The sequence below is a fragment of the Lutra lutra genome, chromosome 2 (genome assembly GCF_902655055.1).
Source record: "Lutra lutra chromosome 2, mLutLut1.2, whole genome shotgun sequence".
NCBI classification, from domain to species: Eukaryota; Metazoa; Chordata; class Mammalia; order Carnivora; family Mustelidae; genus Lutra; species Lutra lutra.
Genome location: NC_062279.1, coordinates 88,134,933 through 88,150,600, shown reverse-complemented (window position 1 = coordinate 88,150,600; position 15,668 = coordinate 88,134,933). Strand labels below are relative to the sequence as shown.

The 15,668-nt window shown below is 35.6% G+C and overlaps 1 protein-coding gene across 15 annotated transcripts in view; it reads left to right on the top strand.

Moving 5' to 3' along the window:
* Positions 1-15,668, top strand: part of MAPK10 (mitogen-activated protein kinase 10) — a 598,365-nt gene that overhangs the window by 548,123 nt on the left and 34,574 nt on the right. For all 15 annotated transcript variants that reach the window (XR_007125159.1, XR_007125160.1, XM_047717902.1 and 12 more), the window contains one exon: positions 2,185-2,309. Coding sequence is in view for 13 of the 15 variants with exons in the window: in XM_047717902.1 (XP_047573858.1) it covers positions 2,185-2,309 (125 nt within the window). In the remaining 2 variants the exon portion in view is untranslated. The remainder of the gene's footprint in view (positions 1-2,184; positions 2,310-15,668) is intronic.

Genomic DNA, 15,668 nt, shown 5'->3' with positions numbered 1-15,668 from the left:
AATTGACATGTCAGGCAAAGGTAATCCCTTTATATGAAGACACTCGTAGTATAACAATGTGGGGATGATAAAAGCCCTGATCAAATTATTTGAGATAATGACAGCACTTGTAGAAAAACTACTAAATAAAATACCACGCTTCATAATATAATTCTGACTTTCTTGAGTTTTTTTGTTTTCAATCTACTTTCAATCTCTATGATTATATTATTTTTATAAATTATATGCTAGTTTATATATTTATAATTATTCAAGGTGATTTTAATATAAAAATTGGTAAATTATAAGGAATTATACAAATAATTAGAGAGAAGAATTCTTTCTATTGTTATTTAAAAAGAGCATAAAACATTTGCAAATAAAAGAATGAGAGAGGAGAAATTGAAACATTTTCTTTCTCCTCATTTTGTTCCCTTCAAATAGTATTGGTCATTGTTTCTGAGAGATTCTTTGGTATTACTGTAGTTCATGCCCCTACTGATGAGGAGCCCATTCCAACCCTCAACCATTCTAAGAGCAGAAACATGGAGGGTTTGATGGGAGAATCTGTGGGAGGTGGGGGTGTGTGTCTGGGTATAAAATCAGTTACAAAAAAAATAAAATCAGTTACAAATCAAAGAGATCTTTGAATCAATGAAATGAATAAATATACCCCTGTTGGGCCATTAGAGGGAGTCATGGAACAAATAGAATATTTTCCCCATAAAATTTTCAAATCAGATTGGAACGGTATTTTCTGTAAAATTTTGTGTCTTTAGAGATTGAAAACTAAGTGTCTTTTTGCACTGTCATTAAATAATTATACTTACTTATTATTATTAATTATACTTACTTACTGATTGCACTTACCGATATACTTACTTACTGATTATCACCATTTGTTTATTTATTTTTTGGCCTCTCTGACACCTCACACTGGAGCTGACACAGAGTAGACATTTAGTATTTTAAAAACTGAACTAGATCAGCATATTAATATGGTTGCTGAGATGTGTGGATTCTTACTCTCAGATCTGTCCCCTCCTGTCTATCGTTGCAGCTTCTCCCCCTGTTAAAGACTTCATCATCTCTCCCATCCTCAAAAAAGTCACTCCTGACCTCCTTGTCTCCCTCTAGTCAATACTTTATCCATTTTTTTCCTTCTCAGAAAAGCTTTTAAAAAGAGCAAACTACATCCACTTTATCTGCTTCCTTTTAAAAAACTTCATTCTTTCCCATTTATTTTTAATTACATGAGAGATGTATATTCTCCCCTCCTCAGAGGTAACTATTATTTTCAGTTTGTTGATTATTCATGCGGACCTTTTCTACACATTTATATACATTAATAGGAAGAGAGGGAAATTTTATTGGGAAGGGGCAGATGTACACAAATGGTAACATGATCTGTGGATTATTCTTGCAACTTCATTTTTTTGCTTAATAACATGTTCATGTTCATATAAATCTACCTCGTTCTTTTAAACTGCTAACTACAATTCCATGGTACATTTGTACCATAGTTCACTTTTTTTGCTCTTTAGATGGAAATTTGACTGTTTAAAGTTATTTTCTTATTCCAAAACCAATGCTGCAGTGGACATCTTTTCTGTATTTTTTTCATGAACATGCACAATTGTTTCTCTAGTCTGTATACCTAAAAGTGGAACTGATGGGTCATAAGGTATTCACATGTAAAATTTTTTTTTTTAAAGATTTTATTTATTTATTTGACAGAGAGAGAGCACAAGTAGGTAGACAGGCAAGCAGAGAGAGAGAGGAGAAAGCAGGCTCCCTGCCAAGCAGAGAGGCTGATGCGGGACTTGATCCCAGGACCCTGAGATCACGACCTGAGCCGAAGGCAGAGGCTTAACCCACTTAGCCTCCCAGGCGCCCCCACATGTAAAATTTTTAATGGATAGTCCAAATTTGCCTCATAAAAATATTTATCAATGTATAAAGTACAACATGAATGAACTTACCCAGTGTTAGTAAATATCATGCCATCTTTTATTTTTTCAATCTGATGAATAAAAATTATTTCCCTGTTTCATTTTGCATTTCCCTAGTCACTTGGTAAAGTTGCTTGATGTTTGAAAAGAAGGTGCTAGCTTATCTTTGTTTTCTTAATTTCCTCCTCCCTTCAACAAATTTTCCTGCCAAAGTCAAAATTTTACTAATTGTTTCTCTCACTCATCCTTTCAGCCAGCCAAGCCAGGGACTTACTGTCAAAGATGCTAGTGATCGACCCAGCAAAAAGAATATCGGTGGATGACGCTTTACAGCATCCTTACATCAACGTTTGGTATGACCCTGCCGAAGTGGAGGCGGTAAGACATAGGCTCATTGACTTTCCTACCACAGACAAATCAGAGTAACTGGGTGCTCAGTGTGGAGAACTGCAAGAGAGTTAGAAACCAAAAGCACACACGAAGGACTACATGCAATTCCCAAGTTACAAAGTTATTACCTTCCCCTCTAAGAGTTATTTTCTCCCACCCATACATGTATTTTTTTAAAGATTTATTTATTTATTTGACAGAGATACAGTGACAGAGGGAGTGTGCTCCTTTTTCAGGGTTTTCCATGAGAGATGATGATTTATTTAGTACAAAAAGCCTTAGCCATCCATGAAACACAACCATTTGTTTTTGTTAAATTGTTAACATTTCCAGTATCTCCTTTTTTTATGTTTAATTCCCAGCCTCTCCTGATACAAACTAAGTAGCAGAAATCATAATAGAGAATAAATTGCTTTGCCTCTCTTTCCTTGGTAAGATGCCTGTCATTAGTTAATGCGGCACTGCAAACATTTTCCAGAGGGAGCTTTCACCAGGCCCTTGGTGACTTTGTGAAACCTCACACAGATTAGATGAGAAAAAATAGGTAGTCCAATGCAGAGTATTTCAAGTTTATTCTAAATTCACTGCCACGGTAAGATGAACCTCCATATTATAAATCTAGGCAGAGTTTAGGAATCTTCTCAGAAGCATCACTTCATCACTTTTTTTTTTTAACTCTTTCAATCCATTCAATATTTTCTCACCCATCTCTTTCTTATATCTTTGCCTTTCCCTTTTCTGTGTGGAGACAAGACAAAGGGTTGTTGTTCCCCATGTGTCTTCTATATGCTTCCTAATGGGAATGTCCTTTTGTCCCTCTTCTAAATGTTACCATCAACAATGTTATCTTCTCCTCAAAGCCTCAATATCTCAAATTCTTAGAATACCTCTCTGCTAAATGATATATTTTTTAACACAACAACTTCAAATTACTTTGCTTGAATGGGTTTTTAACATTCTATTTGAAATACTCTCTTTGCTTGCTTTCTCATGTCTTTCTCTGTACCAAAGTATTCTTTCTTGAGCATAGTTTTGCTTTGTTTCAGCTTCCTTTTGTTTTATTGTGCACCTGCCCATGTCAAGATGCAAAATTCAAACTGACATAATTCTTATCCCTTCATCCTTCACTGAGGAAGTGACAGCTGACAGATAGGAGTGAGGATTAGGGAGAGTTAAACTTTATAAACATAATATTCAAGAAACTACTTTCCATAGTAGTCCAATCCTTATACATTCAAAAATTTTGGAGAAAATACTTCAGTGATAAATGAGTCTCTCAAGTGTGGAAACTGGGGTGTAATAGTTCCTTGGTGACATTTTCTTAAAATCTGTTCTCTTAAGCAGTTTTATACTGATGTTGACTTTTCACTTTGCTTAGAATTTTTAGTCACCTGATTTGATTCTTACAAAATAAAATCCTAATATTTTTATGGATAAAAGAATCACCTTTAGTCTCCCACTCTTGGGAAGTACTTTCAAAGATGTTCTTGGGACAGAATGAGGTAATGAAATAAGTAAGAGAGAGTACAATGTGTATATATGTGGAAGGTAAGTGTAAACATTTTCTCGTGGATAATTTTCAAGAAAATACTTTAGGTTATGTTGATAAAAATTTTAGACAAACAAATTATTTGAAATTGCTGCTTCTCGTTTATTTTGATCATTCAAATCATATGGTGTCTTTATTTTTTCTTATATGTATTGTAATATGTGTAATCTGTTTTTAATAGATGGTGACCCAGAGTTTAATTGCAATAGTAAAGTCTGCATTTGTAATTCATTTGTGATTATGTTGCCTATAAAAGAGACAGCTGTTTAGAATCTATAACAACATGTTAATGAATAGCATCGTGAGTTTTTAAAATTTGACTTTTTATGAAAAATTTCTTTGAAGGATAAAAAGGTAAAATTTAGGGCACTAAAATGGCTAGAACTCTTTTTTCTCCCTCATTTCAATATTGTCATCCTGGGGAATGGATAGTAACAACATAAGATGTGAATTTTAGGGGAAGGATTTGATAGATCCAGAAGATTTAGGAAAAGGGATCACTTAATGCAAAGAAGAACAGCAGGTATTTAACATTTAGATTGGGATCATTGGTCATACAAGGGTAAACATGTATCACATCTAGACATGTTGCAGTGAGTAGGTCAGAATCCTGATCCCAGGGCAAGGATAATTTATTACTCTATAAAATGTATTATAGAAGTCACAACTAGGAAGAGACAGATCCTAAAGATGCTAGAAGCAGTGGTCAACTATGCTTTCTGCAATACACTTAGACATAATGCCTTTGTTATTGCATGTGAACATGCATTTAAAGTAAAATGACCTTTCTTTATGAATGCATGGCAAAGCTATAATTTCAAAGATATATTTTCTGCCAAGAGTGCCAGGAATATTTTGCAACATAAACTCTGGTGTGTTTTATAATTTAAGCAAATGGAAATATTGAATAATCAGAATTTCCATGAGTAGAAGTCATCCAGGATATCCAGGCTCAAGAAGCCTTCAAGTAACTCACATGATGTTATAGAGGGGAGAAAATTCAAAGATGAGAGGAGAGAAAAAAATATGTTACATTGAACGAAAATAGAGGCAAGTGGAGAAGGATAAAGAAGAAAGTGCAAGAGAATGTGATGTCTTCAGGTAAAATGGGAAGGAGAGGAGAGAAATGCTATGTGTACTAATCTATTCATCATACTACAAGCTGTCTTATCACCTGTTTCCAAAAGTGCCAACATACTTAGATGAAAAGAGAAGAGCTTAGGAATGCTGTCATAACTCTAAGAGAGAAAATTATTCATGTAGCCATGAAGTTGGGGAATTTAAAAATTGAATGTCAAGGTTAATGGTGATCTGTGTAATAGTGCATAAAGAGTTTTAAAGTTACAACTGCTCAAATTATTAGCAACTTCTTATTCAAATAATGTTCAGAGTAACAAAAGAATGGGCCCCAAACAGAGTGCAAAGGCCACATCTAGTGTCAATCCTTTTTCACAAAAAAGTTGGAAGGCATTCTAACTCGGGTTCAATATTCATCAAGAGAACAAAAACATTATAATACAAATGCAATTTATTCAGTTGAGTGCATCTTCACAGGTATGAAAAATAGGGTAGGTTGAAATTTCTGCTCTCCCACTTACTGGCTGGCCTTGATCAAGTTTTTTAAACTTTCTGCAACTCAGTTCTCTTAACTAAGAATGGAGAGCATGGATACTTCCTTCACAGTATTTTTCTGAGAATATAAAGCATTAATGTACATAATGTGCTCAGTACAGTACTACCATCAGTAAGGATCATATAAATTTTTCTTATTATTATTGCTGTTGTTACTATAAAGAATTTTACATGCAAGGCTCAACTACATTTTGATATTTGGAAAGATACATATATTTAGTAAAAAAGCCTAGCTGGCCAAGAAACTGCAGAAGTATTGTACAACATTAAAAAAAAAAATACAACATTTAAAAAAAAAAAGTATGTAGCTCCTACAAGATTTTAAAATGCTGGTCCTTTTCTTGCATGATATATGCCCACTTCTACCTTGTCAAGTGTAAGAGAATTTGGTGCCATTTATTTAAGCCCAAATAGAGGGACATTATATAGTTCATAAATCCTTGTAATTATCTTTATGAAACTAGAGGATATTCAGGACTGTTTGGGGAATCACTTTAAATATCTTCTCTGTGCTCTGTTAGAGGGAAATATAGGACCAGTGAGGATCAGTTGCCTTATTTCTACCAGATTCTTGAGTGTAGAAACTCTGTTAGAGAACAGGGTGGTTTTCACTTTGCAACCTCTAAGAATAGAGATATAGAGGCACTTCAGGGGCATTATCATGGACTGCAAGCCAAGAAAGAGTTGGTTAACTATGTTTCAGGACACATAAATAGGAAATTTAAGAAGAATATGAAATGTGACCTTTTTTAAAGCAGACTTTTACTTTTCTTGGAAATTCTAGAGCACCTCGAGAAAGGTTTCTATAGTTGTTTTGCATTGCTGGGGCCGTGAGGGAGAGAAAGAGACAAGAGCAGGTGAGGGAGGGGAGGGAGACTTGATATGTTCAGCAGCTAAACCAAAGACTTCAAAAGTCATCCCCATAAGGAAGCTAATTAAAAATGTAGGGGGCAGAGAAGGACATTTGTTTATCTTGGTTCATGACAGAAAGGAAGGATCAGGACCTGACACTAGAACCATCTTCAAAGATGGGACTGATACTGGGGACCAGGCTCGTGAGCAGCAGTGTTCAGCCAAATCCACTGTTGTGTTGAAGGCCTTGCCTCAGAGAGCCTTAGATACAGTCCTCAATGGTCAAAACATTATTCTGGAAATCTGGACAGAGGGGTAGTTTGGTCAGTCAGGCAGTTGGTATCTAAAAATTGTTTTCTCTAGTGGGCAAGCCCTGGAGACTTGAGAATCCAGAAAAGTGCAGGCAGGCAACACAGGGCCTTCCATATGGTAGCTGAGTCAAAGTTCCAGGAGGGAACGCTGGAACAGAGGCATGGAATGTGGACCCAGGGCTGAGTAGATTGAGGAGAGAGGCTGGAAATATTTTGGTTGAGAATATAAATACACATTTCATCCTTATAGAGACCAAAGAGATGGTGTGATTAATCCAATCAGTCTGGGTAGAATATGATTAAGAAGGCAAGGTAACACTGAGTTTGTTTATTATTTCTTACCTAATTCAAAACTAATCTGAGACTTGGGACAGGCTGGGTGGGAATTTAATCTACCTGTACAGATCTTGAGTTAAACCATCTGGTCTTCAGATTCCCAGTGAGTGTATAACCCCAGAAACAGAGTAACACATGTTTTAGCACTGGAGTTCAATTAAAATAACCACTTAGAAAAATGTAAGCCCCAAATAGTCAGTAATGTCACACATTACTGTTTGTAACATAAGGTAATTAATAAAGTCTTAAGTGTTTTATTGACGTTATTATTTACTATGCATTCCTTTAGGGACTATGTTAGTTTTTGCCTCCAGTAAAAGGATTTATAGGAACAAGCTAACCTGGCTATGTTAAGCTCTTTTATTGCAAGGCCATCGTAGATTTCCTGCTCTTTGAAGAGAGTTACTACTTGACATTGTTTTAGCCATTTTCTTGTCTGCCATTGTATCTTATCAGTCATTACCAAAGAAAACACATGGAAAGGATCATCAACCATACAGGAAATATGCATTTTTTTCAATCTTCTTGTAACATAGATATGCAAATTTTCTTTCATTTATTTTTTGAAGCCCCACTTCCTTTTTTTTTAAATTGAAGTATAGTTGACACACAGTATTACATTAGTTTCAGGTATGCAACATAGTGATCCTGCAAGTCTATGCATTATGCTACAAGTGTTGCTACCACCTGTTACCATATGCTATTACAATATCATTGATTATAGTTCCTGTGCTGTACTTTTGTCATTATGACTTACTCATTCCATAATAGGAGGCCTGTATCTCCCCCTTCCTTTCATTCATTTTGCCCAACCCCCAAACCTTTCCCTTCTGGCAACTATCAATTTGTTTTTTCATTTACTAGTCTGTTTCTGCTTTTTGTTTGTTTCTTTACTCATTTGTTTTTATAGATTTCACATATAAGTGAGATCACATGGTATTTCTCTTTCTCTGTCTGACTTCCTTCACTTAGTATAATACCCGCTAGGTCCATCCATGTGTCTCAAATGGCAATCTCTCATTCCTTTTTTATGGCTATGTAATATTCCTCTGTGTGTGTATGTGTGTGCATTTACACACTACATGTTCCTTGTCCATTTTTCTGTTGGTGGGTATTTAGGTTGCTTCCATATCTTGGCTATTGTATAATATTACTATAAACATAAGGGTTCATATATCTTTCCAAATCAATGTTTTCATTTTCTTTGGGCAAATATCCAGTAGAGGAATTACTGAATCATATGGTATTTCTATTTTGTTTAAAGATTTATTTATTTATTTATTTATTTATTTATTTGAGAGAGATTTATTTATTTACATGAGCAGGGGAAGGAGCAAGAGATAGGGATAGGGGAAGCAGACTCCCAGCTCAGCTAGATCAGAGCTCAGTCTGACAACCCTGAGATCATGATCAGAGCTGAAACCAAGAGCTGGAAACTTAACCAACTGAGCCACCCAGGCATCCTTAGTATTTGTATTTTTAATTCTTCAAAGAATCTCCATAATGTTTTCCATATTGGCTGCACCAATTTATTTCCTACCAACAGTCCATGAGAGTTCTCCTTTCTCTATATCTGGTCTAACACCTGTTGTTCCTTGTGTTTTCCTTTCAGCAATTCTTAGAGGTGTTGAGGTGATATCTCATTGTGGTTTTGATTTGCATTTCTCTAATATATTAGTGATATTGAAAATCTTTTCATGTGTCTATTGGCCATCTTTATGTCCTCTTTGGAAAAATGTCTACTTGGGTCCTATGCCCATTTTTAAAAATTGAATTATTTGTTTTGTTTTGTTTTGTTTTTGATGTTGAGTTGTAGAAGTTATTTATATATTTTGAATACTAATTGCTTACCGTACATACTATTTACAAATAAATATATGAATTTTAATGTTCCATATATCTGAAAAATGTTCAAGGAAAATCTTTTTTGTTATTGTTGTTGTTTAAGGTAAATTTTAAATGAGAGCTTAGAGATCATTGTAGAATGGTTTTGTCCTATTGTTCAGCAAATATCAACATTTAGAATATCAACTCTTCAACTGTGAGCAGCTATAGAAACACAGGACCAGAAAACATGATGAAGAAAGAAGGATAAGGCTGAACATGGGGTCAGAAAGCATTGAGAAGAAAATCAGAAGGCTGTGGTCAAAGTAGTGCAGATTCCAGAGCTTGATCTGAGCAATTCAGGGTGAGAGCTGATACCAATTTGTGGACAGATCAGACAGGAAAGGCAGATAACAGTTCAGGAGAGACATGTGGCCTGATGTCAGAATTCTAAACAGATGCAACAACAAAGGGCATTTTAAGCAGTGGCAAAGCTAAGGATATTTTCCAATTCAATGCAAAAGTCAAGAACAAGTACTCTTGGAACAACCCAGGAATTTTGCAATCGTAGGAAGCTACTACCAGCCCTAGAATGAGGAGCTGATTTACTGGGGCCCAGCCCTCGATAATGATGGCTCTCTAGTGGGAGTCAGACATACAGTCAGAGGAGATACAGCAGGGGAGTCGAGAGAAATAGCCTGGCTTTTCTCCACTCCCTCCATCTCCTAGCAGTGTCTCCCTCCTGTCAGCTAGACCAGCCCTAAGTCAGCTGAGAGGTGAGCCTGGGAAATGTAGCCTGCAGAGCTGGCCTCTGAGACTTAGAGCAGAAAAAGGAAGGGTGAAGACTGTATTTGTAGGCAAATAGGGTGAGGGCTGGCACTTACCTATCCATTCTTTCCTCATTCATAGCTCCAAACTTCTGACTAAGTAACACTGAAGTAAAACTGACTTAAAACTTTGGAGATTGGAAGAGGTGCTCAGGGGCCTCACTAGGTAAAAATGAAGTAAACATTACCTCTAATAACCTTAATAATTATTTTATTTTCTTAGGTATCTTGTGATTTCTTTCTAAGGAATCACAAGTACTATGCCAAACGGATAGTCTTGGCATAACAGTAGTTCTCATTGGATTTTTAATTGAACGTGCATACTTTCTTTTATATGTTGGTGTCACTTCTTCAGTTGTTTGTTATATGGTTGATGAGGAGGCTGAACCTTGTTAACCCAATGTTGGACAATATGTGTTTAGGGAGAATGAGGGATTCAGCCATTTGCTTTCATTTAGGTTGTTTTAATTCTATTCTGCTATTGCCCACTAGGTAAAAATACATCAAAAAGAAAAAAAAAAAAAGACCTCTATCTTTCTTCTCACCCACCTCTTATTTCTTCTTTGTCTTTCCTTTTCTTCTTAGCCTTTTCTCTTTTATTATTCAGCTCCTATGGAGCTGTTCATACAGGCTTTGATTATTTATTAACAGTTTAATATTCATTCATTTCACAAATGTCATTGAACCCAATCTGTGGTAGCCCACTGACCTACAGGTGCTGGTAATTCAGCAGTGAGTTTAAAAAGGAAAACAAGTTACTGCTTTCATTGATGTTGGTGGGCTTTTATTCTGTTAACAATTAATGGGAATTTTTACTGATTGGGAATCGTATAACTTATCATCTCTGGGCATAATCCTCTCAAATATGGGTCATCTATCTTATTTGACTATTTAACTTATTTAGTGTATAATTTTCTGAATGCAAGAAGAATCTGTAATAACTTCTGTCAATGTTAACCAGTTATAACTAAATCACAATGACTATCTTCTGATCTTTAACTAGATGTACATCAATTCCTTTGAATTATACTTAACAAATCATATTCATTTCTCTCTAGCTATAATTTTAAAAAAAGCTATTTGGCTTTGAATATAAATCAATGCCCTGATCAGGTTTTACTAATTGAAATGCATAGATTATTATTGAATAATCAAAGAATCCTGAAGTTGGCATCCAAAGCTTTGGAAAGATTTCATTTATTATTTAAAGATTCATCTAAAAATGTATTAACTATCTGGAGCCTTCAGACAAAAATCAACTGGTTGAGAATGATGTTGTGGGATTATTCTCATTCTCTACTTCTTATTCTCTTGAATATATTTTTATAATAAAAACTAATATCATGTCTTAACTTCCTTAAACCTACTTTATGAATGACTTATTGTTTGTGTTGTCTTTATCTTCATTAACTGTGGCTTAGCCAGTTGTCTTCTTCTAAATTCTTGTTAGTTCATAAATTCCTAAAACAACGTGGTAAGGAGTAGGCTTATGAATATATTCAATTATAAATGCATTAAATGCATTCTGCTAGACCCAGAGTGTATATAAATTTAGAAATAAGAAAAAATATAGGCTGCCATGAATATGAATTTGATGCATCTACTGTTCAAACAGTTCATCAGTAGTAGTCCACTTTTTGGCAATAAACCACTGAATAAAATGCATATGTGTTTGCTTTAAATATTTTATAATCTCTTTATTAAATCAGTTGAGTTTAATACTGTTGTGCTAAACGTGAAGTATCTAGAAGAGATGATTTAAATGAGTTATAAAGGAAAACAGTTTTCTGCATAGGCTGTGTTACTCCCATTGAGAGGAAATGGGATTATCCTCTTTGTAGCTGACATTTCTCTGTGTTGAATCATATCAAAAGGTTAGGGCATGTCCTGAAGACAGTTTCGGAAGAAGTCATCAGTCTGAAATTCAGAAGCCGTTGTTTTTGTTTCCTGATTTCCCCCACGGGATACAGACACATGCTTAAACAGTTAATAGATGTTATTTTTGTTTGCCTTTGGAGTGCTTGAGAAGGAAGCATTTTGGATATAAAGTGTATTATAAAACATTTAATAGTAGCTCTCAAACTGTAGAAAAGAACTTTTAAGTACTTAAACAAACATAACCTGCAACGTTTGAGTTACTTCAAAATTTTTTTTGTAGCAATCTGAAAATTTTTTTGAGGATGAAAAATTACATTTCACTAAAACAAAAACACAGTGTCTGTTAACATTTAAAAGTCATTGCCTCCATTGCTTTGCATTAGAGAAAAACATAAATGGTGCTAATGTCTCTGAGTATGACTGAGGATTTTATTAGTGATCTTATTACTAGTTTGCTTCTTGACACTATATAGCTACACCCACTTTTAGTAAGAAATTAAAAATAAATCCCCCCCTTTTTAGATCCTTGCAATCATGTTTTTTCTCCTTGAGATTAACTCAGAAAACTTAGAGTTTTTTTCTTTTACACTTATAACCAGACATATCTGTATATGATAAAGCACATGAATTGAATTTTCTTAAGGAAGTCCTATATGGAGCTTTTATAAGGAGAATTGCTTTCTTTCTTTCTTTTTATTTATTTATTTATTTGTTTGTTTGTGTGTTTGTTTTTATTTGGGAGATAGGGAAAGAACACAAGAGAGGGGAGGGGGAATAGAAGGGAGAAATGCCCCCCCCCGGAGCAAGGAGCCCGACACAGGACTCAATCTCAGGACCCTGGAATCACAACCTGAGTTGAAGGCAGATGCTTAACTGGCTGAGCTATCCAGGTGCCCTGAGAATTACTTTCAAAAAGACTTCTCAAGGGAGCCTGGGTGACTCAATGGGTTAAGCCGCTGCCTTCGGCTCAGGTCACGATCTCAGGGTCCTGGGATCGAGTCCCACATCAGGCTCTCAGCTCAGCAGGGAGCCTGCTTCCCTCTCCCTCTCTCTCTGCCTGCCTCTCTGCCTACTTGTGATCTCTGTCAAATAAATAAATAAAATCTTAAAAAAAAAAAAGACTTCTCAGATTGTTTCTAGCAATTTAAAAACATTGAATAAATATGTGTAAGTTCTCTTAAATATTTTTACAAGTAGAACAACTTACCTCATTTCAGAGCAGGGAAAAGAACAACTAAAAATGGCACCTGAAATATTTAATGTTAGCGATTTCATTTCCATAGTATGATATAGCATTAACTATGGTGTTTTAAATTAGGCAATCAGTCTAAATATTTCCCTAGTGCCCATCACTAGTCTGGTCTATACAGTAATCTGTATGCAATTCACGGTGACCCTATGTTGTCAGGAGCTGGGAAGAGAATGAGGTTACTGAGTAATGCTGTGAGGTGAAATACCATTACTCTCTTCTCTCCTTCTAAAACTGCAAACATTTAAATTCTGTTTCTCAGACTAAATGTTCCTATGAATTTTTTTAAGTATGATTTGTTCTCCTCACACAGAGTTAATAAACTGGCTGAATCCCTCTCTCAGCTGTTCTCTCCATCTGTCCTGACACAAGGACTACCTCTTTGAGTCTTATGATTTCTTATTATTATAGCATACAACATGCTGTGAAAAAGCTAGGGCAACACCCTGGCATGCTTAGTTTGAGAAATAGCTTAGTGCCATCTATCTGTCATGGAAGACCCTTTTAGTGGGGAGCTGAACTCTGGGTAGGTTTGTTGTACTCGGAATGTCTATAAATTTAGAAATAAGTAGGAAGAAACAAGTTATAATGGATGTGAATTTGATACACTCTAATTGTGTGTTTAACTATAGAAAGAGCAATTCATATTTTGTGATTCTCATTTGCTTGGTGAAAGTTAAATCAATATCTCTAATTTCTAATATCTGCCATTTGCAGAATTCTAAATTTCCATCTGTTCATGCTGATGTATTCTTTCAGCAATAAAATGTGAGCAATTTACTAATTGCCTTCCAGAGAAAATATAACTTGCATTGCATTTCACATGCCCAGTGCTTCAGCTGTTACAGTGAAGATATCTTTTGAATCACACCGGAATTGTTTTGATGCCATGTATTATGTTGGTGGGAGCTTGTCAAAATGTTTGTTGTACATAGATTTAGCCACCTGCTTTTGGTGGCCCCTCTCCCTACATGACTTATAAGAAAAATACGTACTTCACTCAGAAACTAATTTATTTGTCGCTAATTTTAGCAAACTGTTCTACTGAACAAAACATTCTCCTTGATTTCAAATCATTGGGATAGTCAAAATCCACTGAATATATAGGATTCTTGAGTGTCAAACCTGGAGTAGTGGAATAATTCATTCTCAGGAGATACCTGTTTGCTGACTGGTAGAGCCTATGCTCAGGTTTTTCTTTTCACATAGTACATTGAGCCCTGTAGACAGTGAATAGTATTATTACTCTCTTGAATATAAACCACTGAAGGAGAATTCTTCTTGAAAAGTGAGGGGAAAAGCAGAAATTATTTTTCTAGGATATTCCACATCTGGTGTTCTTTGAGAGGCTCAGTCAAATGTTCTGTCAAGTTCTTCCAAATCTATAATTTTTTTCTTCTCTCCTAGTTGATCTCTTAGGTATTATGAGATCCATCTACTTAACTCAAGGGAGTAGGAACTTATGAGGGTGTATGTATTTTCTTTCCTTTTTTTTTAAAAGATTTTATTTATTTATTAATTTGAGAGAGACAGACAGACAGAGATAGTGAGAGAGAGCATAGGCAGGGAGGAGAGGGAGAAGCAGGCTCCCCGCTAATCAGGGAGCCCGATGTGGGGTTTGATCCCAGGACCCTGGGATCAGGACCTGAGCAGAAGGCAGACGCTTAACCCACTGAGCCACCCAGGCACCCCCTGTATTTTCTTAATATTAATATTTTCATCCTGGAAAGAAGAGATTATTCAATTATGGCATCTGTCTAAGGGTGCCACAAAGTAGTGTAATCCATAAACTGTGGGAGAAAAAGATATATAATGCACTCCCCTTTTAGATCTGCTTCTTTATATATATATATATATATATATATATATATATATATATATTTTTTTTTTTTTTTATTTGACAGAGAGATCACAAGTAGGCAGAGAGGCAGGCAGAGAGAGAGGAGGAAGAAGAATCCCTGCCGCACAGAGAGCCGGATGTGGGGCTCGATCCCAAGACCCTGGGATCTATGACCTGAGCCAAAGGCAGAGGCTTTAACCCACTGAGCCACCCAGGCACCCCTAGATCTGCTTCTTAAGAGATAAGCAAAGAAGTCAATGTTGGAATTGTGAAGTGTTCTATTAATGAAAACTTACCAGTTTTTTACAGTAAGAACAAGAATACAAAGAGAAGGGAAAGAGTAGAGTAGGAGTAGGTCAGAAGAGAGGATATCTATTCAACAGCTTTGCCTTGTAGAGGTCATAAAAATGGCTAATCTCTAAGATGCATAACCTATTTGGTAATTTGCATTCCTGCCTTATTTGTTCACCTGCAGTGTTGCTAAAATAATCAAATTAGACTGTTTCTTCACCATAATTTTTTGTGTTTCATAGAAGAATCCCTTCTAAACTACTGCATATATAAATCCAAGGGCAGCCCTAAGGCACTCCAACCCATCCTCTTATCATTATGAGTGTGTTTAATATACAGCCTTTATTGATAAAGAAATGAATACTGCAGAAGTAGTAATGTTTTCTGCAAGGCCCATATGTTAATTATTACATAGAAACCTTGTGATTTCAAGATCACCTCATTTCTATTCCTAGTAGTAATTCTTATTAGGTGGAGAGCCCTGTTTAAGTTTCTAAATCTGCTCTGGTTTGCTACTTAAAATGTTGTCTTTTCTGTGTCTCTACAAGATTCAATGAGGTTTGCATGATCAACTTTTTAATAGTATATTCTCGTAGTATAGTCTCCTTTTAAAAAAAAAATCCCCAAATATACACATGCCGATCGTGCACAATTCCGTCTCAAGTGATAGTGCATCCCAGTCCTATGTTGGGCACTGCAGCAAAGCTAAGATCACAAATGAGGGAAACATTCCCCTGCCCTTTCTGGCCTCACAATCT